The 23642-nt window shown below is 60.4% G+C and overlaps 1 protein-coding gene across 11 annotated transcripts in view; it reads left to right on the top strand.

Moving 5' to 3' along the window:
• Nucleotides 1–23642, top strand: part of MAD1L1 (mitotic arrest deficient 1 like 1) — a 317188-nt gene that overhangs the window by 10766 nt on the left and 282780 nt on the right. For 10 of the 11 annotated variants that reach the window (XM_081819242.1, XM_081819246.1, XM_081819248.1 and 7 more), the window contains 3 exons: nt 443–573; nt 700–814; nt 2705–2766. In XM_081819242.1, coding sequence (XP_081675368.1) covers nt 443–573; nt 700–814; nt 2705–2766 — 308 coding nt within the window. Of the gene's footprint in view, nt 1–442; nt 574–699; nt 815–2704; nt 2767–8163; nt 8232–23642 lie in introns of those variants that run through there. The other variant, XM_081819251.1, reaches the window with a different exon arrangement.

Genomic DNA, 23642 nt, shown 5'->3' with positions numbered 1-23642 from the left:
GTCTGTGGACTCACTGACTTGGTCCTGGTCTCACGCACTGAGCTTGTTCCTTGACTTGTCGCTGACGGATGCCAGCTGTCCCCAGTGTGTCTCGAGGGGACTGCAGGTCGTGAAGGAAAGGCTTTCGTCCGCAACGTGCAGAAGACTCGCTTGTTATGCGGGGTCTAGTGTGGCTGGAGCGGGTCTGGCAGGGGGGGAGTGCTGTGTTGGACCGACGTGCTTATTCGGGGAGCCTTGGCTGCCTGTCCTTGGGCAGATGTGCGCCGGGGCCCCGCGCCCGAGGGCGGCGCAGCACCGAGGTGTGACCCCGGCCTGTAGTGCCACGTCGGGGTGCCCCTGGAAGGGAACGTGGAGGACGCCGCACAGAGGCACCCCTGGTGTTTTGGAGCGGGGCCGGGCCATGGTGGTCGACTTTGTCCTCTCTGTCCCTGGCCTCCCTCAGGATCTGGAGCAGAAGCTGTCCCTGCAGGAACAGGATGCTGCGGTCGTGAAGAATATGAAGTCTGAGCTGGTGCGGCTGCCGAAGATGGAGAGGGAGCTGAAGCAGCTGCGGGAGGAGAGCGCCTACCTGCGGTGAGGCGGGCGGGGCACGGGGCGGGGCGCGGGGCGGGGCGCCCCAGGCTGCCCTCCCCCTCCTCCCTCCCTCCCCCTCCCCCGTCCCCAGGTGCCCGTTGACAGACATGTTTCCGGCCTCGCCAGGGAGATGCGAGAGACCAATGGGCTGCTCAGGGAGGAGGTGGAGGGGCTGCGGCGGCGGCTGGGACGGCAGGAGAAGATGCAGGAGAGTCTGGTCGTCCTGGAGCTGGAGAAGGAGGTGGGGCCCCGGGGACAGTGGGCTGTTCCCTGTGGGTGTCCTCTGTCTGTCCGGGGGACCCTGGGTGTTTCAGTCCAGTGTTCCAGTTCCCCTCCTGAAACGTGGAAGTGCTGGGCTGCTGGTGGCCTGAACAGTGGCCCCAGAACTGTGCCCGGCCTCCTGGGCAGGCCCTCGTGAGCCAGCCCGTGGCGGGGAGACTCGGCCGGGGAGCGCAGTGGCCCGGGATCAGGCATCCTCGCATGGGCAGGGGACGCGTGGGGGAGTCAGAGAGGTGTCATGTGGGGAGGACCCAACCCCCCCGCTGCTCTGGTGTGGGAGACGGAGGAGGGCCTCTAGAAGCTGGGGAGGGCTGGAAATGGCTTCTTCCCAAGAGCCTCCAGAAGGAGCTGTGAGCGCGTGCGTTGTGTTCTCAGCCGCCCGGCGGAAACGCGAGAGCTGATACAGGTAGTGAGTCAGAGAGAGGAGGCGGTGTGGGAAACCCGACCCCAGCCTGGTTCCCACCCGCAGATGTGAGCAGGTGCCCGGGCTCCATTTCTTCTGCTCCTGGACTCCCCGTGGCGGTCTGTGGGGCCATGTGGCACAGCTGGCCGCGGGACTTGGTGCGGCAAGCGTCCCGCTTCTCCCGCGTGCGCGTGCGGGGGCGCGGAAGCTCTGTCTCAGCCAGGGCACACGTGACGCCGCTACTCGGCCTTGCTCTCCTCCTCCTAAGCCACGGGCCTCTGTTGTTTCCTGGGTAATGGGGCTGTGCTGGCGGCTGCCTGCTCTTGGCCAGACGGGCCGCCTCTGGCCGCGCAGGGCGGGAGCCAGGCTCCTCTAGGATGCTGGCTTCCGTACGGACTTAGCCTGAAGACGCAGCTCCAGACAGAGCAGTGTCTCCTCTCAGCGCTTCTGAAATTGGTTAAGATTCTGTCTCCAGAGTCACACTGCCTCGCGTGAAATCCCGCCATGGATGCTTGGTGGCTGTGTGAACCTGGGCAGGTGACTCAGCCTCTCCATCTGCCTGTATAATGAGGAGGAGCAGTGTCTGCCTTGCAGGGTCAGGAGGGCTCAGTGAATTCACGTCCCGTGCTTAAACAGTGCCTGGCCCTTGGGGGATGGCCACTGAGCATCGGCTCCAGCGACAGAGTCGTTAACCAGCCGTGCCCCGCACGTGATAGGGCCGTCCGGTGACAGACTGAATGCAGTGATGCGAGCAGGGCGCTTGGCCCGGGCAGGGGGTGGGGAGGCCAGACAGAGGCACGTGGTCCTTGCCCTCACATTGCTTGCATTCTGGAAGAGGTGGGGGAAACCCTGACGTGGGATGTGGGTCAGAGTGTGGCCAGGCAGGCGATGTCCCCACCTCCTGTTCTGCCTGTGGGGCCCCGGGCCCGAGTCGGCCATGTCAGCTGGGGGTAGTTTGGTTCTAAGGCCAAATGTGTCTGCCCTGGGGCCCGGCGTCCTGTGGAGCCCCTGGAACGTGGGGGAGGCAGTGGGTTCTTGTGGTTTCAGCGCCCAGGTCTGCCCTGGGGCGCGGGCTGTTTTTACGGGACCACGCATGCGGCTGTTTACCACCCTTGTCCCTACTCCCCGGTGCTTTCCCTGCTGAGACTCTTACCTGACTCGGTGGGACCGCGAACAAATGAGGCCGATCGTGCTCGTGGTGGGTGTAAGCTGTCTGCTCCGGGGCGGACTCGGAGTGCTTCGGCCTTTAGCTCAGAGATAAGAGCAGGCTGTTCTGAGGGATCAGGGAGACTTAACATCCTCCTCATCGCTGTTGCCTTTGCGTGAGGCTCTTTGGTCTGGGGCCTGAGGTGGGGTTGCGTGAGGAAGGGCAGCAGGCGGCCGCGGAGGCCTCGGAAGGGAGATGCTGGGGTCGCGGTGCTCTTAGCATTCACCTCCTTGTCTTTCCAGAGGCTGCTGGCAAAGCTGCAGAGCTGGGAGCGGCTGGAGCAGACCACGGGCTTGAGCATCAGGTAGGCGGAGGGCGCCACTGACCCCACGGCCCTGCCTCCCCGGCGTCGCCAGCAGCCGCCCTGCTCGAGGCTGCCGGGGCGGCTCCTGCTGGGGCCGCTCACGTCGGGTGAGGTACTTTCGCCGTGGCGGGGACGGGCTCGAAGTGACTCTCCTGCCGAAGTCTGAGCAACTTCCTCACGTAAGGTCGGTGGCCGAGTGTTGGCAGGGATCTGATTGCCCTGCGCCATCGGGCTTTGCGAAGGGACTCCGTGTATGCTCAGGGAGCAGTTGCGTTTGGGGCAGGCCATTCCTTTTAGGCAAACACAAACGAGATGAACTGAGTTTTGGGGAGAAAAGGGGAAATGCCATCGTGGAGGACTGTTGTGCCCGTCTGGCCCCCGCAGCAGCCTGGGCCCCTCTGTGTCAAGCTGTTGCCAGCAGGGGAGCGGCCGGATGCAGGGGGGCTGTGGTGGGGGCTGCCGGGCAGGGAGCTGGCCTCTCGTTCTCCGCTGGGGAGGATGGCCAGGGCAGGCATCTTTCTGCCGCTCCCTGCCCCCAGTCCCACACGTTCTGCCGCCCATCCTTCTGGGGGCCCCTTTCCCTCTTTCTCCAGCGTTGCTGCCTGTCCCTTGGTCCCCAGGACTCTGGGCTCCACTGCGGACTCCCCCTTCGCCGCAGCTTTGTCAGTGTCTGGTGGGTCCAGCCTGGGAGAGGGGTGGCGGAAGATCGATCGTTCGGGCTGAGTCCTTGGAGCTTTGGTGTTTCAAGAGCCTTTTGTCTTGCCTGCTTGTGTGACTTTAAGACTGTAGCTTCTCAGTTGTGTTTCGTGCTGCTCCTGGAAACTGGGCCAAGATTGAGAACTTTCTTTAGAGAGGTGTCCTGCGATGACACGTCCTGCTGCTGGTTCTGGGACCTGCGGTGGTTCCGATCAGCATTATTCGCGCGTGAGCCGCACCCGCAGGACCCAGGCTTGTGTTGGGCCGGCCTAGCGCGGGGGCCTGAGTGTTCTGTGCTTCCTCCTGCTCTCTGCGCTCATTAACTCACCTGAAGGCTTCCCTCCTGCTCCCAGGGAGGCTGGTCAGAAGAGAAACCTCCGTGACGTCTTTCTTTGCGGGAGACCAGAGGCCCACACGTGCCCGATCAGCTCAGCCGCCGGCGTGTCTGAACGCCCAGTGTGTGCCACAGAGCTCTCACCGTTGGTCAGGCCCGGGGTTGGGGCACGGCTGGCCGCCATCTCTGGCCCGGATGGAAATGCGCTACTCCTCCAGCCCTTCAGTCTCACTTCCAACCAGAGGGCCTTCTCCGAGTGTGGCTGGTGTGCAGGGAGCTGACCGCCTGGTCACCTGCTTGTGCGTCTGTGTGTCGTGTGTTCAACGGGTGGCCGGGCCCGGGAAAGGGAGAGGAAGGGGGTGGTTGAGGGCTGTCAGACGTGAGGGGTCGGGGTCGGGGGTAGGAGAGGGGACTGTGTAGAGCAGAGCTGGTGTCCCTGCCGGCCCCTGGTGAGTGTGTCCCCTTCAGGTCTGTGCAGGGAACGCAGTGCGGGCCTCGCCATGTGTGTGAAGATGAGCACGCTCACGCGCTGCGGAGCGGGACCCGTGTCCCTTCTGAGCAGCCGGAGGCTTCTCGAGAAGCAGGTGGAGCACCCTTGTGGTCCTGGTCTCCTGGCACCCCGTGGTGAGGGGCTCCTGTAGGGGGGCAGGTTTTCTTTCACGTGCTTTGTCAGCCTGTCCGCGGTCCCTCCCGGGGGCACTTCGGAAACCCCAGCTCCTCTACCCCTCCTGTCCCCGGTAGGGTGCTTGGCAGCCTTCGCCTCCGGCCACTCCGCCCCCTGAAGTGAGTACGTGTGTTGTGTAACGTGGGTGTGTGGCCTGTTGCCAGAGCCCTGTGGAGAGTTGGGTACAAATGCAGACTCCCCAGGCCCGGTGGGTCAGCCTGCCGGGCCCCGGACTGGAGTCTTGCACGACCTTGAGTGCTGTGAGGAGGAGTTTGGCTCTCCTTTTTTTGCTAGGTTTTGGGCAGTCAGAGATTTCTGAGCAGGGAAGGTGACCTGTAGGAGCCCACATCTGGTGAAATTGAATAGGGGGTGGGAAACGTGCAGAGGGAAACAGGGCACAGGGAAAAGCTGGGGTCCCTGCAGGAGGGGCGTGGGAGGGAAGGGTGAGCACCGGTCACGAGCTCTGAGACTGCTGTCTGGGTGGCTGGGTCTGCCTGGAGTGGTCCAGGATGGATGCCCTCCGTCAGCCTGGCCATGTTCAGTGTGGCAGGGGACGAGAGGCCTGGCTCAGACCCTACTCACCAAGGGCTAGATGTGTGTCTGGCCCCAGCTTGGCCCTCATGTGTTGGGCGGGTGGCTAGTGCCTCATCTTCCACATCTGTTCGTGGAAGGACTTTCTAGAACATTGCTTCCTCCCCGTGGAAACATGTTCGTGTGTGGGTGTGTCCTAGTTCAGGGGCCCGCCCCCCCCAAAGCGTTATCAGCCAGCTCTGGGAGATGGCCGTGGGTTGGAGTCCAGCAGATGCCCTCCAAGTAGGAGCTGGAGGGGCAGGGAGGGCCTTTTGACCCGGCGGGCTCGAGTCTCTTGGCCTTGAGGCCAAAGTGTTGCTGTCACTTTGGGACTGAAGGCATGTCACTTGGCGTGTGTCGTGACTGCCGGCCCTGGCCCGCGTCACAGGTCTCCTGGGCTTTGAGGGCTGCCGCCACTAGGTGGCACCCCCTGCCCCGTGATCCTGATCCCTGCACCTCTAGAGCAGTGGGGTCCCGTGGGTTTCGGGCCCCACACCTGCAGCCTGCGGCTCCTCCTGGTCCTCTGCCGCTCTGTGTGGGACTCGTGTGCTATGGCCGCGGCCCAGAGGGGCAGGGCTGTGGGGTCTGTGGCCTTACAGTCCTGTGCACCTGGGGGCGGCTGGCCGGCCCCCGTTGGCTGTCCCACACCTACTCTGTTCTTGACCAGCCTCTTTATGATCCTTAAATACCTGCAGTCTCTGAGTTTCTGGTGTTTCAGACCAGATAGTCTCTGCACGGGCTGTCCTCCGTGCGCAGGGCTGTGGCTTTCCGCAGATTCTCCGAGGGCCCTGTGGCCTTGCAGAGGTTGGGAACAGAGAGCAGGTCTGACACGTGGAGAGACCAGAACTCCTTGAAGTTCACACGGCATGACTCTTGTCACCCTTCTCTCAGTTTGGGATTTCTCAGGCCCCGAGGAGCCCAGAGGTGTCAGGAGAGTTGGGTGGAGTTGGCCGGGGCAGGTCAGACAGTGTAAACTAGTAGGGAAGGAAGGCCCTTGGCTGTTTCCTCCCCTGCCAGGCAGGCCTGTCTACCCGGATGTTGCTGGACACCTGTCTCCAGCATGCAGGTCATCTGGTTGGAGGCAGTTGGGCCTTGGGACTTGGAGAGTCCTGGGTGGGAGGGATGCTGCACTAGGTTGGGTGGGGTGCCGTGCACCCGGGGGAGGCTGCAGTGTGGAGGAGGGTGCATGGGTGTGGTTCTTGGATGTCCTCATCCCAGGGCTTTGAAAGCTGAATGAGGAACTCAGCAGCAGCACACAGAGAGTGCCCGGGTACGGACAGCTTTGCCCTGGGAGCGTGGCCTGGTGGGGAAGGATTTGAAGGTGCTGACTCTCTGCGTCGGTGTCAGCCTGGATGTGACTGTCTGGGGCACCGGAGAAGGACTAACAGAGGGGCGGGGGGGGGGGGTGGGGGCAGACGGAGCAGAAGGGAGCACCTGCAGCAACATAAGGGTGCCTCCCCTCAGAGCACTGGTTCGTGTGACTATTTTAATAGAGGGGAACACACGTGACCATCTCCATAGACGCAGAAGCATTAGTGAGAGCTCAACACCCTTGCGCGATGAAGACCTCTGAGCAAAGCTGGAGTGGAAGGGGCCCCTCAGGCGTGGCGCCTGCCGGCCCTGCAGCTTGCAAGCCCTCTCCCCAGTCCTCGTCGGTGGCGGTGGTGGTGCAGGCCAGGGCAGAGGTGGGAGAGAGGAAGAAAGGCGTGCAGCTGGAAGGAAGAAAAGCTGCCTCTGGTTCGAGACAAGACGATCATCCGCATAGGAAATCCCAAGGACTCTGTAAAGAGCCTTTTGGAATCGGTAAGTCTGACAGGCTCCCGGTTACAAAGACAACACACAAAGGCGGACTGAATTTCTGCATACTGGCAGCCAGCAATTGGAAGTACACGCCCCTGACTGTAGCCTCAGAATCGTGAAATACTTGGGGATAAATTCGATGAAAATCTGTATGTTGTCAAGTGTAAGTTCTTCCTGAGAGATACCGTGCTCGCGGATTGGAGGAGTTCATGTTGTTGAGATGCCAGTTTGCTAAAATTGGTCCATACATCCAGTGCAATCCCAGCCAAAGTCCCAGCAGGCTTTTTTGGTAGAAACCAACAGACTGATCCTGAAATTTTGTAGACTTGTTTTTGAAAAAAAACCAAGGGCTTACAGGGGTTGATTTCAAGACACGCTATAAACCGTATCAGTCAAGGCTGTGTGGTAATGGCGTTAAGGATAGACGTATATGTCAACGGAGAAGACTAGGAAGTTCAGGAATAATTCAAGAACATAGAGTCTGTTGGTTTCTGTGGAGATGAGATAATTCAGCAGGAGAGTCAGTCTTCCACAAACGGTGCTGATGCGGTGGGATGTCTGTATGGTCAGGTGCAGGTTCTCGTGTCTTACCGTTCCAGCATTGAACCAGTGGGCGGGCACCTACCTGGGGTGAAAACCAAGACTTCTGGAAGGTTAGGACACAAAAGCATGAACCAAAAATGCAGAAAATTGGTAACTTAGAGTTCCCCAAAATGAAAAAATACCTTTGCTCTTGGAAAGAACAATTAAGACAAAGAAGAGGCAGACCCTCTTCTAGGAGGGAGAAAGTATTTGCAGTGTGTACATAGGCCTGACGGAAGATTCCTATCCAGGATTTGTGAAGAATTCTTCCAAGTGAAGAAGACAATGGCCAGTTTTTAAAAGCTGGGCAGAAGACGTCTAACAGAAAACTTTACAGAAGAGGGTCTGCGGACGGGAATAAGAACGTGACGCACGTTCCGCATCATTGTCGTTCCGGGGTGCAGGTGAAGGTGCCATGAGATGCCCCGGCTATGTGAGCAGCGACGGCGTGCGTTCGCTGCAGGGGCGAGGGGAGGGCAGCTCGGCACTTGGGAGACCGTTTGGCAGCTTCCTGCATGTTTATGACAGGACCCGGCAGTTGCATCCTGGGTTCTTAGCCAAGAGAGATGGAAATGTAACCTCACAAAGACCTGTCCCTAAATGTTCCCAGTGGCCTGATTCCTAACGGCCGAAGCGTGGAAACAGCGGGCGTGTCTGTCAGCAGGGGCGCGAGTTCACGGAGCGTGGCGTGTCTGCGGGGCGGGCCGGACTGCTGTGCGCACGTGGAGTCCTGCTGACGCCGGATGCTTGGAGGCCATGCCATGCGATGCCCTTTATTTGGAGTTTTAACAAAGGAAAACTGACTGTAGTGGCCTGCAGGTGAGTGGCTCCTCACGTCTCGGGTTGGAACATGATTGGAGCGAGAGGGGTCATGACGGTGTGCCAGGGGCCACGTGCCTTTGGCCGTCACGGCAGCTGCTTGGGTGTGCACACGGCCGGTCGTGCACCCCACCTCCGTGAAGCCGGCCCGTGGGCGGTGGCAGGCTGTGGAGGGGTGCTGAGGCGTGCTTTATAAAGCCTTCGGTTTGGGTGGGGCCCATCCCCTAGGCTCCTCAGGCCCCCATCGCCCTCGCCCAGTGTCACCACTGCCCGGTCCCCGGCACGTGGCTCTCGTGCCCAGGGGGCAGTTGTCGGAGAAGGGGGCTCAGGGCTGCCGCAGAGGGGGGCAGCTGATCCCCCAGTCTGGGCACCGCCTGGTACATTCTCACGTGGCAAGCTCTGTATTCGCCCCCTGTGACTCGGGGCTGCGTCTGGATTCTGCACATCTTGTCGCTCGATTTCCATCGGTCCTTCTGCGCCAGCACCGAGCTCTCTACTGAACGGAAGGGCCGTACGGTGTTGTGTAGAGTGCACGAGCTCTGAGTGACCTCAGGCCCCTGGTGATGGACACTTCGGTTGCTTCCAGTGGAAGCAGCGCCTTATTGGTTGGACAGATTCTTAGAAGTAGGTTTTTTTTTTTTTTAACCTCAAAAGAGCTCTGTGTCTGAAATGGACAGATGGTGCTCAGTTGCCCTCCAGAAACATTCTGTATGTTTCCATCCTGGCACACCGGTGGGATCACTTAGTGTGGGCAGTATGCTTTCAGAGGTCTCGGCAGAGACTCACCGTGCAGCCCCGGTGCAGCGAGGAGGGCGGGGACCGCCCGTGGGGTGGCTTTTAACCAGCGTGTGGAGCAGCTCCCACCGGGGAGCCTTCTTTAATGGGCGTGGAATGCATGTTGAAGCCCTCTGAGCTCAAGCCCCTCATTTTATGGAGGAAATAGCTTGCTGGTGGCGGGTGCACCTCTGTGATTTGGCTCCTTCCCCTGTCTGTTTGTGCCCGAATCTGGCCCGGTTTCAGTCTGGCTGGGAGGCCGTAATGCCCGTCAGGAAGCATGCACATTTGACGGGATTGACGGCGCCAGGGAGGCCGCCGCACCCCTGAAACTGCTGACCTGTCACCTGCAGTGAGCACGGGAACCAGGTGCTGACGGGACGCTTCCCAGCAGCACTTGTCAGCTGGCCAGGTGACCGGTCTTGGGGGCCAGTCTCCCCTGGCGGGTGAGGCCAAACACGTGATTCCTTCTTCTTCTTCTTCTTTTTTTTTTTTTAAAGATTTTATTTATTTGACAGACACAACTAGAGAGGGAACACAAGCAGGGGGAGTGGGAGAGGGAGAGGGAGAAGCAGGCTTCCCGGGGAGCAGGGAGCCCGATGCGGGGCTCAATCCCAGACCTGAGCTGAAGGCAGACGCTTAACGACTGAGCCACCCAGGCGCCCCGCGTGATTCCTTCTAAGAGAGCATCTCATCGACCGACCCAGACCCTTTAATGGCCATACTTCCCGTGGTTCCCACCTCCGATCACCTGGGTATTGGGTCCGTCGGTTCACGAGGCAATGCTGGTGCTCGGGAGGGCAGCCGGGCTGTCAGGCATCTCGGTCTTGGTTTGATTTCCTCTGCGGCTCTGGAGGAGGAGGAGGGAGGGCAAGGCTTCACCTTCTGGCCTCCCATGATAGCGCCTCTGTGGCCTCAGCCTGGAACCTTCTGTTGTTCCTGCACTCACTCATTTGTCTGCTGAGAGCCGTTGTCTTGGAGCCTCAGCCCCGGAGAGGCACCTTCACCTACCCTCGGCACTCCGTCAGGCCTGTGCCCCGGTGCTGTGCTGGGTTCCAGCCCTGGTGGCCCCCAGAGGTGTGCAGACGGGCCAGAGACTTCGGAGCCCATCACAGCCCTGGGCCTCCCTGTGGGGGCCAATAGTGGGAGCAGGCGCTCCCGCGATTACTCTTGGCCTCAAGTAGCAGCTCGTTCTCCTGGTGCCTGAGCCCCCAGCTTCTTTCTGCCTCGACGTGTTTGATTTCTTTACTGGCTGTCTGCTGTTTTCAGTCTCGTGAAGTAAGAGCAGGGGCTTGTCTTCAGAGGCTCTGGGGGCTTGGAGGGTGGCCAGCCTTTGTGAGCACTGAGTGACGGCAGCCAGTGCCATTTAATAAACGGCGAGGGAGGCGTGAGGATGTTAGATGTTAGAACCGCTTTGTTTCTGTGCATTTGTGTCTGGGGTTGTGACTTAGGAAGGGGCCTCTTCTGGCCTGCTTGGCTGTGGTGACAAGACGCCTCGTGTTACTCAGGCTTTTGTGTTCCAGGGGGAATTCGAAGACAAGCGTAGCGGAGAGCTTCCTGACAACTGCCGTCCTTCAGCTACAGCCCCGTCCTGGGCCCTGGGGAGCAGCCTCTGGCCGTCCCCGGCTCCCCATTGAGGTTTAGACTGGCTTGCGCCTGATGTTGGGAGTGGGTGTGTGCAGCGAGGTGCGGAGGGAGCAGTATCCCCTACAGGCCGGCTCCCCCGCGGGCCCAGCTGCGGCACTTCCAGATGCATGACGGTGGGCCGGCCCCGGTCTGGGCATAGTCCTGGCCCCTTTGTCTCTGCGTGCCTTCTCCTGCGGGGAATGGAAACAGGGAAGCGCTCTCCCAGAGGAGCTCTGCCCAACTCTTCAGGGGCTGTCCCCTGCATGTGTTCGCCCCGGGTCCCGCAGATGGCGAGGCTGGTCCCAGATGGAAGCGCGTCTGTGGTTCTGCACTTCTTGCTCGGTGCTTGAAGCGCGTTGGAGGGCTTTTCTCCAGCTCTGTAGATACGGTTCTTCTACTTCTGTATCTCCTTTTAAATTGGTTTTAAAAAGTCTAAAGCCAGATAGCAGAAGGATTTAGAGAAATTAGGCTCTGCTGGGTTCTCAGGGGATTATGTTGGAGAGAGAGGAGCATCTCCGTGTCCAGTTGCTGCAGACTTGGAGAGGCTTTACTGAATTCCTTCTGGGGGTGCGAGAGGACCCAGCCTTCCCTCATCCGTGCCCTGGCCCCCCATCCCCAGGCAGGGGGAAGGTGCTGGGGGTTGGGGGCTGCACTGCAAGGGTTGTGGGGAGGACGTGGGGAGGGGCTGCAGTGTGAGCAGCAGAGCTGGAGGCCTCCTCTGGGGTAGCCTTGCCTGTTTTCCCAGCAACCCTGTGGCCTCCGGATGCCCAGTGTGTTGTGCAGGCTGCAAGGAGCGGGCATGGGGTGGGGGAGTGGGGGGTGCCCGGGCAGCATTACCTCTGGGCTTCCTCAGCTGACAGCCTCGGATGTCAGCTTTGTGGCTGTGAGGAGTGATCACGCCCCGTTAAGTGCATGCGGCCTTGAGTGCTGATGTCCTTCCTCACGGTCAGTGTCCTTCGTGTCTGAAGCTAGAGGGCTCCTGTCCGCTCGAGGGCAGAGCAGGTGGCTCTCAGTGTTGAATTGCCGGTCCAGGGTGAGGCGGCGGCCACACCCCAGTGCTCGGGCGTGGGTGGCTGCCCGGGGACACGGGCTCTGATTTTTGCCAACACGAGCGGGGGGCCAAGGCTTGGAGGGTGGCCGGCTGGGTGAGCGCTGAGTGGGAGCCCACGTGTCCGTGAAGCAGAGCCCCGGCAAGAGGACAGGTCTGTGTTCTTAGAGGCAAGCAGAAGTATCCTTTAAAGGACGGACGCCGCTCAGCACGGGGCCAGGTGATGGTGCTTTGCTGCGGTGTTTCTTCAGCGGGGCTCACACTGTTACCCGTGCAAAGCCCGGACCCCCCTTGTCCTCAGCTGTGTCGTCTGCCTTTGGGCATCTCAGGGACAGCGAGTGTGCTGAGGCGTACCTCCGCACCTCACACGCTGCATCTCTGGCGCCGCTCGGGCTTCAGGCCCTGGGGGTCATGGGGACCAAGCAACAGAACCTGTGCGCTCCCGGGTGGGAGTCCTGAGGATGGGGGGAAGCCGGGGAGGGGGGAGAGTGGCGTCCCAGCTGCAGGGAGAGGCGAGCACCAGCGTGGGGAGGTGCTGGGGTATCCACTGGGGTGGAGGTGGGCGTCGGTGTCCACCCCCTAGGTTTCGGTGCTGCTGGATCAGAGTCTGCACAGGGCGGAGGTGCGACCTGGAGGCATTGTTCCAGATCCCTTGCTCTTCCTCGCTTGACCTGCCTTGGGTCCACCCTGGGCTGGTGGGTGGCGGAGGGCAGAGGTGGAGACCCTTGGGCAGGAGTGGGGCCCTAGTCAGTGGTTCTTCCTGCCCCCACTCCCGCACAGCTTGGGGGACTGTGAGGGGGACGGTTGCCTTTCCTCGGTTGGTCGGGGCAGCGAGGGCTGTCTGTCTGCAGACTGGGCATGGCATCCTCCATGTGGCTGGCACCTTGGAACACCTGTTCTGGGGCTTGGAATTAGTGGCCCTTCCAGGCAGGAGCCTGGTTTTCTTGCCCCACCAGGTGGTCCATGCTCATGGACTGTGTGCAGGCTCGTGCTCGAGGGCACGGCGGGCCCGTGGCTGCTGAAAGCAAGTGTCTCTGCACTTCTCAGTGAGTCACACGATGGCAGGAGGAGGAGCCTCTGTGGCAGAGGGGTGGGAGACGTGCCCGCACTTTGTGTCTAGCATTCCGGACCCTGTGTTGAAGACCGCGTGCTCCAGACGGCGGCTGTTCTGCCGGCCCAGGAGGAAGCCTTCACATGTGCTCTCGGGCCATCTGGCGTGTCTGGCTTCGGAATGGCCGGCTCTTGCTAGTCTGGGCCTCGGGGCTTGCAAGCAGGCCAACTGCTCAGGCAGCGATTTGGCTTGGGGCTGTCGTGGCCCTTACCTGCAGAGAGCCAGGCTGGCTGGCAGAAGCCAGGGAGGGCGGAGTAGGAGACGGCACGGTGCCTTCTGACCCGGCGCACGGGGCCCATGGGGGCACGCGTGCAGACGATCCTTGCAGACTTCCCGCTCTCCTTCCACCTGGCTCATAGAGTAGGATGTGGGGTAGGTGCCGGGAGAGCTACCTGCTCGCTCTCCTATGTGGGGAAACTGCTTGGAGAGATCTCATTCCTCTGTCATTTTTACTTTCTCTCACTTGAAAGCGAATTCGGGTCAGTCTAATGGAGTGCAGAGGTGTCCCTGTGTGCGCACGCATCCAGGCGTATGGAGGGAGCGAGTGCAGAGGGCAGAGAGAGGAAGCCGAGGGTGAGAGGTGCACCGAAAAGCCGCCCTAGGCCCCGCTGCCTCCCTTGCTCCGGTACCTGGAGGCGCCCAGAAGTCCACGGAAAGGGGGAGTCCTGTGTCTGTGGGATAAGAACCACCCAGTGGCTGAGGGCTGTTAGCGCTCATTTCTCCTCCAAGCGTGGGGACTCCCGGGCCGGTGACCGCAGTGACATGCGGGCCTGGACGGGGGCTGGGGATCCAGATGGTGGTCTGACTTACGTAAATGGCGAGGTTGGCTGTCAGACGGCCTTCCGTGAATAGCATTTCGTTGGAGACCTACGCAAATCAAGGAGGAATGGAAGAGAAAGCGTTGGAAATTTTAAAAAATTGTTTTAGAACAGGCAAAACTATGTCCCCAAACCTGCAGCACGGTGGTTGCCTGAAGTTGTTGAGGGCTTGGTTGGGGAGGGACTGGCCAGAGCCCTCCAGGGAGTTGGGGGGTGCTGTCTCTCCATAGGGATGTGGTCACGGACCCATGTGCACCTCAGTGTGCTGTGACCCAGGTCTTAGGTACAGTTGTTTTGAGGAATAACTTATGGTATAAAATAGGTGTAAAACCAATTGAGTTGGGGGTGGACGGCGGGTGGCAGATGAGAGAAATGGGTGGCTGGTAGCGGTTACTTTGCACACATTCACGGTGTCCTCTAAAGAAGGTTTTAAGAAGTTGCCGCCGCTTCTTCGCCGCGTTCTCCTGTTGCTTCTCGGCCTCTTCTGGGTGCCAGGGGTCCAGGCTCCAGGTCTGCAGCCCACCTGGAGAGGGCCCGGCGCGTGGCGTGTGCAGGGGACCGCCTCCGTTCTGGAAGCGGCCGGCTGCCCTCGAGGAGGTGGGCGCACGAAAGGATGCTGTGCTCATGTCGGGAGCTGGAGCCGAGCGCCGAGTGGGAGGCGGTGGGGGGGCTGCTGGCTTCGCCCCAGCGGCGCGTTCAGGCCGAGCCGGCGGAGAGCCCGTGCTGCCTTCGGGGCAGGAGAGCTGGCCGTGTCCACCCGCGCTCCCCGGTCTGCCTCGTGTGGCAGGCGTTGTACTCGGGGGGGAGGACGCGCCAGGTCGGTGCCCCTTGAGACTGGCTGGTTTTTCACCCATGTCTGCGTCCTGCTCTTCGTTTGTTGGGAGGTTGTTGGCTTGAGCTTCCTCTGCTGCCATGAGCGGGGTCCTTGAGGGCACATGTGTCCGTGGTGGTGGGCAGTAACGTGGCGGGGATGCCAGGCAGCTCCGGGCCCAGATGCTGATGCCTCAGGGCGGGGGAAGTGGGGTCGGTGTTTTCTGTGGCCTTTGGGAAACCGCTGTCGGGCAGCTGGTGTGATTTCAGATCCTAAGGGACTGGAGACCCCGTGTGAACAAGCGGTGTGCTCACGTGGCTCAGCGTTCAGAGGACGTGAGGGGTGGACGGGACGGGTTCTCCTTCCGCGCCGCCAGCTGGTGGCCCCCTCCCCGGAGGCTGCTGGTGCAGCTGGCTCTGGGGGCCTCGTGGCATGAGCGCTGGATGCCGTATCGGACGCCCTGGTGCGCAGCTCGCCGAGAGCCCGGTTTCTCAAAGGCACCTGATGCTTCCTCGTGCGGAGGTCGTGCGTCAAGGGACGGGCGGGAGGCTGTCCTCTCGGCAGAGCTTGGGGGTCCCCGAGGCCGCCCTCAGGTTCCGTGATGGCTGGGAGGGCTGCGGGCAGCTGTGACTTGCCGGTGGGTTATTACAGGAGCGCAGGACTCTGGGGGGCTGGGGACAGCGCGCACGGGGGTCACTGGACCAGGTGCCTTTCCTCCACCCTTAATCTCTTGAGTCCCTCCACCACGGAGGAGATGAGCCTGTTCCGGACGCTTGCTCTAGATTTTCATTAACTCCACGTAACGAGGCCTGTACTCAGGGAGTCTGTTTTTACTGGCCAGTGGTTCCAAGTGCTTTATCGATCTCTTGCCTGGGGAAGGGCCACCGAAGCTCTTGTTGGAAGCTGTCCTCCTGGACCGTGTCAGTCTGTGTTAATTGATGATGGGGCTCTGAGGCTGCAGGTTGTCCTTGCCGAGGATCCCCAGTGTTCCTCCTGTCACGCTGGTCTTGGGGAGCCCATGGGCAGAGTGCGTGGTGGCTTGTTTGTGTGCTGGGTGTAGCCTCCCTCGCACACGCTCCTCACCTCCAAGGACAGCACAGACAGCACGCAGGGGCAGCCGGCCCTAGGACAGTGGTTCCTGCATTCGGGGAGCCTTGGGGGAGGGGCTGGCCCAGGGGAGGAGTGCCGTGGGAGGCGGCAAGGCAGGCTTGGGGTGACCGCTGAAGGTGAGGGTGAGTGTGCAGCACAGGACAGAGGCCACGGGCCGCTGAGCAGGCCAAGGGCTGGGAAGGACCGCCGGCCACGACAGGTCCGCTTTGTGCGCTGAGCCACTCCCTGGCTCCGGTGTGGAGCAGGAGTGCCACAGGAACAGAGACCGGGAGACGTGCTCGGCACCCAAGACAGGAGGTTACCGGCCTGGATGGGGGGCTGGGAGGGAGGGTGCAGGCAGATGGGGCAGAGGCGGGCATGGGGTTTGGCTCTTAGGAAGGGAGAGCTGTGGACTCTGGAGGGCGTGTGCTTTTGAAGTGCCACAGAAGTAGCCATGGGGAAGCTCCCCGGAGATAGCCAGGGGGAAGCGTCATGTGCACAGCTCTGGATTTGAGGGCTCACTCGGGCTCCCTTTCCTCTGGCCACGCCGGCCATGGGAGCAGCTGTGGGTCAGGAACAGCAGATGCCTGGGGACCGGGGTGTGTCCCTGGCGGGAAGGCTGTGCAGTGGAGGCTGCTTGCGGGCTTGCCTGGGTCTCGGCATCCTCATCTACAGAACAGGGATGGCAGCTAGCCATCGATGGGCAGAGCGATTGGCATGTGGTAGCCAGCAGCGCCGGTCCATCCCTGTCCCCGCTGGGGGGGCTGTGCCTGTGGCGCGAGCATACCTCGGGACACGCTGGGCCCCGAACATCCCAGGAGATGGGACGGCAATTTCCCTTGGGTCTGCCTGTGCTCGGTCTGCACGGGAACCTTGCCTGTTCTGCTGCCCCGCTATCTCTTTGCAGGGTAGCGATGCCAGCAGGGTCGGGGCGGGTCACAGTGAGTGCGCTCACAGACGGGTGTGGGGCGTTGGCGGTGATGCTGGTGAAGCCTCCGCCTGCAAACGTGGGAGAGGAGGTGATGGGCCCGCGGTGGAGTGCTGTGCTTCTAGCAAACACCTGGGATCTGCTGGTGTCCTGCGGTGCTGTTGAAAGCACTGACCTCAGCTCTCAGCCTGCAGCTCCCGCGACTGTCTTGGGGGAGGGGGGTGTCCTGGGGACTGGTGTGTGCGCGCTTGTGTGTCTGTCTGCGAGCCCTGGGGCAGTCTGGCCAGCTTTGCAGCAGCACAGGAGGCAGGGGCTTCCGAGGGACACACGTATCTCCTAGGGACTGCAGGATCAGCTGATGGGGAGCCTCTCTTTGCCTCTCCCCTTCCCCCATGAGCTACTGGAGGGCCTCTGGGCCCAAGAAGACGTGGCTGGAAGCCTCTGGAACACGGGCTGGGCCAACAGGACCCGTCCTGTGAGTGGAGGGCCCGTTGCTGACCTTCAGGGCCCTGAAGTGAGCAGGGTTGCGGACCTGTCGTTTCTGTGAGGCTCCGGGGGCCTGACCTAACTGAATGACACACAGAAAACAAATTCGTTGCTCTTCAGGCTTTGTTCTCAGTGATCGGGGAGCTGTGCTAAGCAGTGTCTGAGTGGCTTGGGTAGCTGCCTGGTTTAATCAGAGCTGGGTGATAGTAGAGAGTAGTGTTTGCTGCAGGCTCTGAGGGGGTCAGGGAGTCAGTCCTTCCTAAACACTGACTGCCTTACGTGGCAGCTGGCAAGACGGGGATTGATGTACTTGGTTTCACTGGAGACCCGGGCCATCCCGTTAGGCAAGATGGGGGAGGGAGGTGGGCAGAGCCCTGCTCGATCTCCGTGGTGGCAAGGCTGGATCCCTCCCCTGACAGCAAGGCCTGTCTTCTTCCCCTTGCCTCATGCTGCGTCTTACAGATTTCCCCTTCTTCCTGCTGCCCACGTGTGGACGTGGCCTGAGCATTTAAGGTATGTCTGGCTGGTGCTGGGTGCTAGGTGTCTGAGTCCTCCCAGAAGTGGGCCAGCCGGTGTGTCTGGCATGGCTCCTGGGAGAGGTGGTGCTTGGCCTTCAGCTGAGAGGCTGGGAGCTTTTTCCCTGTAGGGGAAGTGGCTTGTGTAGACCCACTCAAGCCAGAGGGACCTGGTGAACTTCGATGTCCTTCGGTTCCAGGTGCTGCTGGCCAGTGCGTGGGGGCGTGGCAGAGGCCCACAAGGCGGCAGGGATCAGTTCCCTGAGGTGTTCTGAGTCATGCTGTGGCGGGGGGATTACCCGCTGTGTGGTAGGAAGCACTTCCTTTCTGTGGCCTCTCCGTGGCCTCTCCTTCCCTGAATTCTGAGACACGGCCTTGGTCCTTGGCTAGATCCTGCCTGGTAGATGTCTGTGTGGCTGGGTGGCCGGCTACAGGTGTCCAAGCCCTGTGGCACGGGGCAGGGGAACCCCTCGGGTGCAGGGGGACAGTCTGCCTGTGAGCAGGGGTCAGCAGCGAGAGTTGAGGTGGAGGCTCGAGTTCCAGGCCAGGTCCTTTCCGATGAGGTGCTGTTTTCTCTGCAGGTAAGTGCCTGTTCCCTGCTGACCCCATCACCTGTTGACAGAACTAAATTCTGGGAAAAGTCGATCACGTGTTCACTCTTCGCACGTTTGTTGGAGCTTCTGTCATTTGGCAGACATCAGGCTGGCTCTGGGGATGGGGTCATGCAACCCGGCCCTGCCCTCAGGGCACGAGGACAGAGTGTTTCAGACAGAACGAAAGGAGAACCTGCGCAGCAGCATTTTGCAGGGGTGTTTGACGTAGTTGGAGTCGAACCTTGGTCGTATCTCTGCTGGATTTGAATAATGTCGGTGGGCAGAAGGCCAGACGTTTTTTGTGGTCTGGAAATCGGCGGCCGACAAGAGGCTGCAGAGCCTGTTTGTGTAAAGACGCGCCCTGCTCTGAAGAGGGGCTTGCCTTGCCGACAGGACGGCTCTGTTGTAGCTGGGGTCGCCGGGCCCGCTCGTGCTTGCTGTCTCGTTCGCGTTCCCCCAGCTCCGGATGAGGCTGCCCACTGTTATCCCCACTGGCAGAGGAGGTATTGGAGCTTCCGGGCGGCTCGCTGGCCAAGGTCATGCTGCGAGCTTGTGCCACCCTTGTTGCATTTGCCTGGCTGGTCACCGTGCGTGGCGGGCCCTGCGCTCCGGCACCTCCATCCGTCTGGCTGCCGCGTGGTGCATGCGGCTGGGTCCTGCGTCTTTGCGAGCCGAGCAGCCTGCTGCTGGCATCTCCGGCTTCCGTTGGGGTGCTGCCCATCCGCTTAGCCCGATAGCACTCGCACATACGCGGGCGTGTGGCCCATCAGCCCTTAGCAGCTCTCTGAGGCCTGACGGCTCCCCGCCGAACTTCGGCAAGGAAGGCCTGCCCGCCTGCTGAGGGCTGACCTCCTGCCTTTGCTCAGGGCCGAGCACCTTCTGGCGGGCGCTGGGGTTTGCTTTAAAGATGGGGGAGGCTCTGCGAGGTAGAAGAAGATGGTAGTTACTTGGGAGGGGAAGATTTAACTTTTGGGGCAGCACACAGCACTCTTCTGTTTTCAGAGGCGGCTGAGTTAGAAGATTAGCAGGGAATTTTTTACTACGCGCAAACTGCTGTCAGTTCCGTGGAACCAAGCCGTCCTCCCACAGCAAGGCGGGGGGTAGGGCAGGCTTCCTCCTCGTTTGATTAACTGGTGGGAGTTGTTCATGAGTCTGTGTGGAGGCCGGTCAGACACACACGTCTCTGTCCTCCCGTTTGTTCTGTGGCTCCGCCTCTCCCGTGGGGCGGAGGCTTGCTGCCCTTCCCAGGGATTGCCGTCACACTCGTCGCTGAGAGCGGGTCCGGCGTCGCACACGGGTCTCCGCTCTTTCTGGGCTTGAGGAGGAGGGTCCGAGTTGGTTTTTCACTAGTTTGCAGAGTCGAGAGGAATGGCTAGAAGCTCTTCCTGGCGTTTCCGTTAGTTGGGGCATCTTCTGCTGTTTACTAGAGCTCCGCCGCAGTGTCCTGTGTGTCCCAGAGGGGCACCACTCGGCTTGAGTCTGGAAGCTCAGCTGACACAGCGTGACACTGGTCTAACGTGTGCAGCATAGCGATTGCGTGCGACTGTTCTTGCTCCCTGCGCGCCTCAAGCGAGCTGTGTCGGTCCCCACGCAGGGCCGCGACGGCCACGTTCCCTGTGCTGTGCCCGTCATCCCTGCGCCTCCCACTCCCCTTCCCTGCTCGGCCCATCTCCCACCTGGCACAGAGACCGCCATGGTAGAAGGTGGGCTTTCTCCTGTTTTGCCCGTTTGCCAGGCTGGTTTTCTGAGTTTTCTTGACTAAAGAGTGGGTGCCTGTGAGGGGCTGGGTTAGGGTAGAGGCTGCAAGCTTTTACAGTAAAGCGCCAGGTAGTAAATACTTCGGGCTTTGGCCCGACAGGCCTGAGCTGCAGGTCCTCACCTCTGCAGCACAGCATGGGCTGGGGGCTGCATAGGGTGGCACGGGACGTGGGGCTTCTGTGCTAATGCTAGGACGCCCCGGGACAAAAGCCGGACTGTGGGTTGGCCTGTGGGAAAGCTGCCGGGACAGGATGTGAGTGAGTGGGTGCGGCCGTGCCCCAGGGAAATACGATTTTACTGAAACAGGTGGTGGGCCGGCAGGTGCTGAACCCTGCTTCGGGCTGCGAGGCTGGCCAGTTGGCTCGCAGCCCTGCTCGCTCCTTTCCCTAAGGAGCCTGGTTAAGTTCTTCCTCCTCGTTTCTGCTCTGGGAGAATCCGGTTTCGGGATGTGAGCTTGTTTGGAGGTAGTTAGTGGGAGTGAACCTAGCGCAGGATTGGGGCGCCTCAGTCACGGGTCCGCACTGGCTGGTGTGCACCCTGTACAGGGAGGCCTTCTTGGGGGGCCTGGGCTGAGCCCTGTTTGTGTCTGTCACGCCTGCTCTCTGTTTCAGGCAGCAGCTATTTGCCGAGTGATGATCGCGGCGTGCAGAGAACCAAGTCAGTGTGGTCCCTGCACCGCCACCCCGCAAAGCACGGTCACGGTACCGGGTGCTGAGAGGGAAGCTGTCTTGAGGGCCAGGGCAGGAGGCTCCACCTGTTCAGGGAGCGGAAGCCCTCCTGCAAGGACGGTGGTGGGCCACCGGACCTGGGCTGGGCACTGTGTCTCAGCCACTTGATGGCTGGACACCGTGGGCCGCGAGGCCCCCCCGGGCACTGCCGGCCTCCGCCTGGACCCTGGGAGTCTCCAGGGCTCCCCTTCCTTGTACCTCATCTCCAGGACAGGCTCCCGCCCCCAGGGGACATGAGCCGTGTGTCTGTCTGTACAGCAGGGCGTTGCTTTTGTTTCCATCAGATGCCCGAACCTCAGTTTGGAGAGCTTCCATTTACAGACAACCCTTGCCAAATTAATTTTATTTAATTATCTCCCGGGGCTAAGCTTGAATACATTTTGTGTTAAATTCACATTTTTTTCCCCTTTTCTAAACGAAATGGATTTAATATCCTTGTTAAAATCTGATTAAAACTAAAATTGAGTTTTTTGAAGTCTGATTATCCCATGAAATGGAATTTTTAAACGTAATTATGGATGGATTTGCATATACTTTTCAGCACCATTGAAAAGAAAGTTGAAATCATTTATTAATGACATCTTTTCTGTCATTTCCTTGGGGCATGACGCTCGTTCAGGAGCGAGGCAGGTGGGGGAGAAAAGCTCCCCTTCTCCCCGCTCTTTCTCAGAATCTGTTGGAAACTTTCTTCCTTGGAGAACCTGCTCCCGAGGAGTCCGAGCGTCCTCTCCGCCCGCTCTGTCGTGTGCTGCCCGGCCTATGTGGGTGGTGGCCGGCCTGCAGGGTGCACGTGTGCCCCCGAGCTGCCTCCCTGACCGCAGAGCTCTTACCGCGGAGAGGAGGATGGGGCGGGGGGACCGCAGCCTCTGACAGCCTCCCCGTTCAGCCCCAACTACGGATTTATGGTTGATAATCCCCTCCTAATTCTGGATTCCGTGCATACTATTAAAAAACAAAACAAAACAAAACAAACACACTTCATAATCCCCAGGGATTTTCAGAGGCTACCTCCTTATTCTTTGAGAAACCCCAGTGTTTCAGAAAGCGTGGTTTCCTGTGAGTGCTGGGACTTGCAGCACCTGCCCTGACTTCCTCATGGCAGCGTGCACCTTCAGGGGCTCTGTGTGTAAGGGCTGGCGTCCCCGCCTGTCCCCGCAGGCTGGCCCTTCCCTCTGTGTTCTGTGCCTGTGAACAGTGCCCCACGGGGCTGGGACCACAGTGGGTACATCACCTGCACACAAGGCCCTGGTGATGGGACGGAGGCGTGAGCCGGGGCGAGCGAGGCAGGGTGTCGTGCTGCCCGGCAGGGCCGGCCGTGCTCATGGTTGCCCTGCGAAGGTGTGTGGCGGTGCTGGGAGGGATTCCACATGTTCACGAGAAGCAGGGATTGGGAGTCTTTATGTAAAACTGCCTGCTTTTGAAATCACTGCCTGGGCTTAGCCATATCTGGGACATCACCAATTGCACAGCTTGGGTCGGTGGCCTGGGCACAGCCTGCGTTCCGGACGTGCCTCCTGCCTCCCTCCCACAAAGCCACGTTGTAGCCACGGTCCCCTCTGGGCCTTATGTGTGTCCTGTCCGCAGACCGTCCCCGGTGCCCCTGGCTCTTGGGAGGGCCCATCAGTTTGACCTCTGTCTGAGGTACAGTGGATCAGTAGGGTGTCCCACCGGTTTCAGATTTTAGAGGAGGGTCCAAGCTGGACCTAACTGCCAAGACCCAAGCCTTTTTTTTTCTTTCTGTTTTTTCTATTTGCTTTAGTTCCTAGGGGGAGAACTTGTATGCGTTTTATGAATGGCTCTGCGGGGGGAGGGCGGCGGAAGGGTCTCTGTAGGGGCTGCAGTGCAGCCTGAGAAACACCGGAGAGGGTCCCATTGGCTGGGCTCTTTTGAACTTGACCTCTTGGAAACCACTTTAGGCCGTGCTGGACAGTGAGACGGTGGGGAGCCGGACGTGTAGGCCTGATGGCGGATTGCAGCCTGCCCCTGATGAAGCGGCCGCCTCTGCTGCACTGAGGTCCCCGCCTGTGGGGTGGAGCTCAGAGCCCCTCCTCCCTGGGTTCTGGAGGAGACTAGAGAGGACAGATGCGTACTGGTCCCTGACTGCCCCGCAGCTTAGCAGCTTGAACAAGAGCATGTCTCATCTCAAGTCCCTGTGGGTCACACATCTGGCCCGGCTGCGGGCCTCTGCCGAGCCGGTGGTCATCTCCAGGCTTCCCTGCTCATGTGTGTGTGGGCAGCCCTCAGTTTGCTGGCACGCGGCCTCTCCGTAGGGCATTGTATGGCAGGCAGCCAGACCCTCCTGGTCCGCGAGCAGAGCGAGACTGACGCCGTTCCCGTGACCTGGTCACGGAGGGGCCGTCCATCGCTTCCCCGGGCTTCTTCCCGGGAAGTGAGTCCACCCTGAAGGCGGGGGGGTGAGCACAGCGTGGATTCTGGGAGGCGGGGTCGTGGGGAGCCAAGGTGGCATCTCCGAACACTGTCTGTTTATGTGATGGACAAAATCAGAAACAAAAAGAAATCATTCTAGTGGCTAAAAAGAGCAACTTTAGGGGCGCCTGAGTGGCTCAGTCGGTGAAGCGTCTGCCTTCGGCTTAGATCATAATCTCTAATCTCGGGGTCCTGGGATTGAGTCCCTTCGGGCTCCTTGCTCAGCGGGGAGTCTGCTTCTCCCTCTGCCCCTCCCCCTGCTCCTGCGCTTGCTCGCTCTCAAATAAAATCTTTAAAAAGAAAAAAAAAGAACTTTAATTGTGACAGCACAGAAAAATTAACATGTTTATAGAAATGAATTTTGCAAAACATTTAACCCAAAATTCTGAATTACAGTGTTCAGTGTGTTAACTCTGAAGTTTGGAAATGGGTTTTATTGTGGTTTGTGACTCACTTTTTGTGCTGTATTCCCCAAAGGAAGTTCTGTGGACTCCATGGCATCTGGAGAGAACACTGAGGCTACAGGAACTCCTTCCCCCTTCTCCTCTATCCACCCTGCCCCTCCTCCCTCTCCTCCTCCCCTCCTCCTCTCCCCCCTCCTCTGCTCCCCCTCCTTCTCTCCCCCTCCTCCTCTCCCTCCACCTCTCCCCCTCCTCCCCTTCTCCTCTCCCCCTCCGCCCCTCCTTCCCCCTCCGCCCC

Source organism: Leptonychotes weddellii, chromosome 5 (genome assembly GCF_054177405.1).
Source record: "Leptonychotes weddellii isolate Sample4059 chromosome 5, ASM5417740v2, whole genome shotgun sequence".
Classification (NCBI taxonomy): Eukaryota; Metazoa; Chordata; class Mammalia; order Carnivora; family Phocidae; genus Leptonychotes; species Leptonychotes weddellii.
The sequence above is the reverse complement of the archived record's forward strand: the minus strand, read 5'-3'. Positions and strand labels throughout refer to the sequence as shown.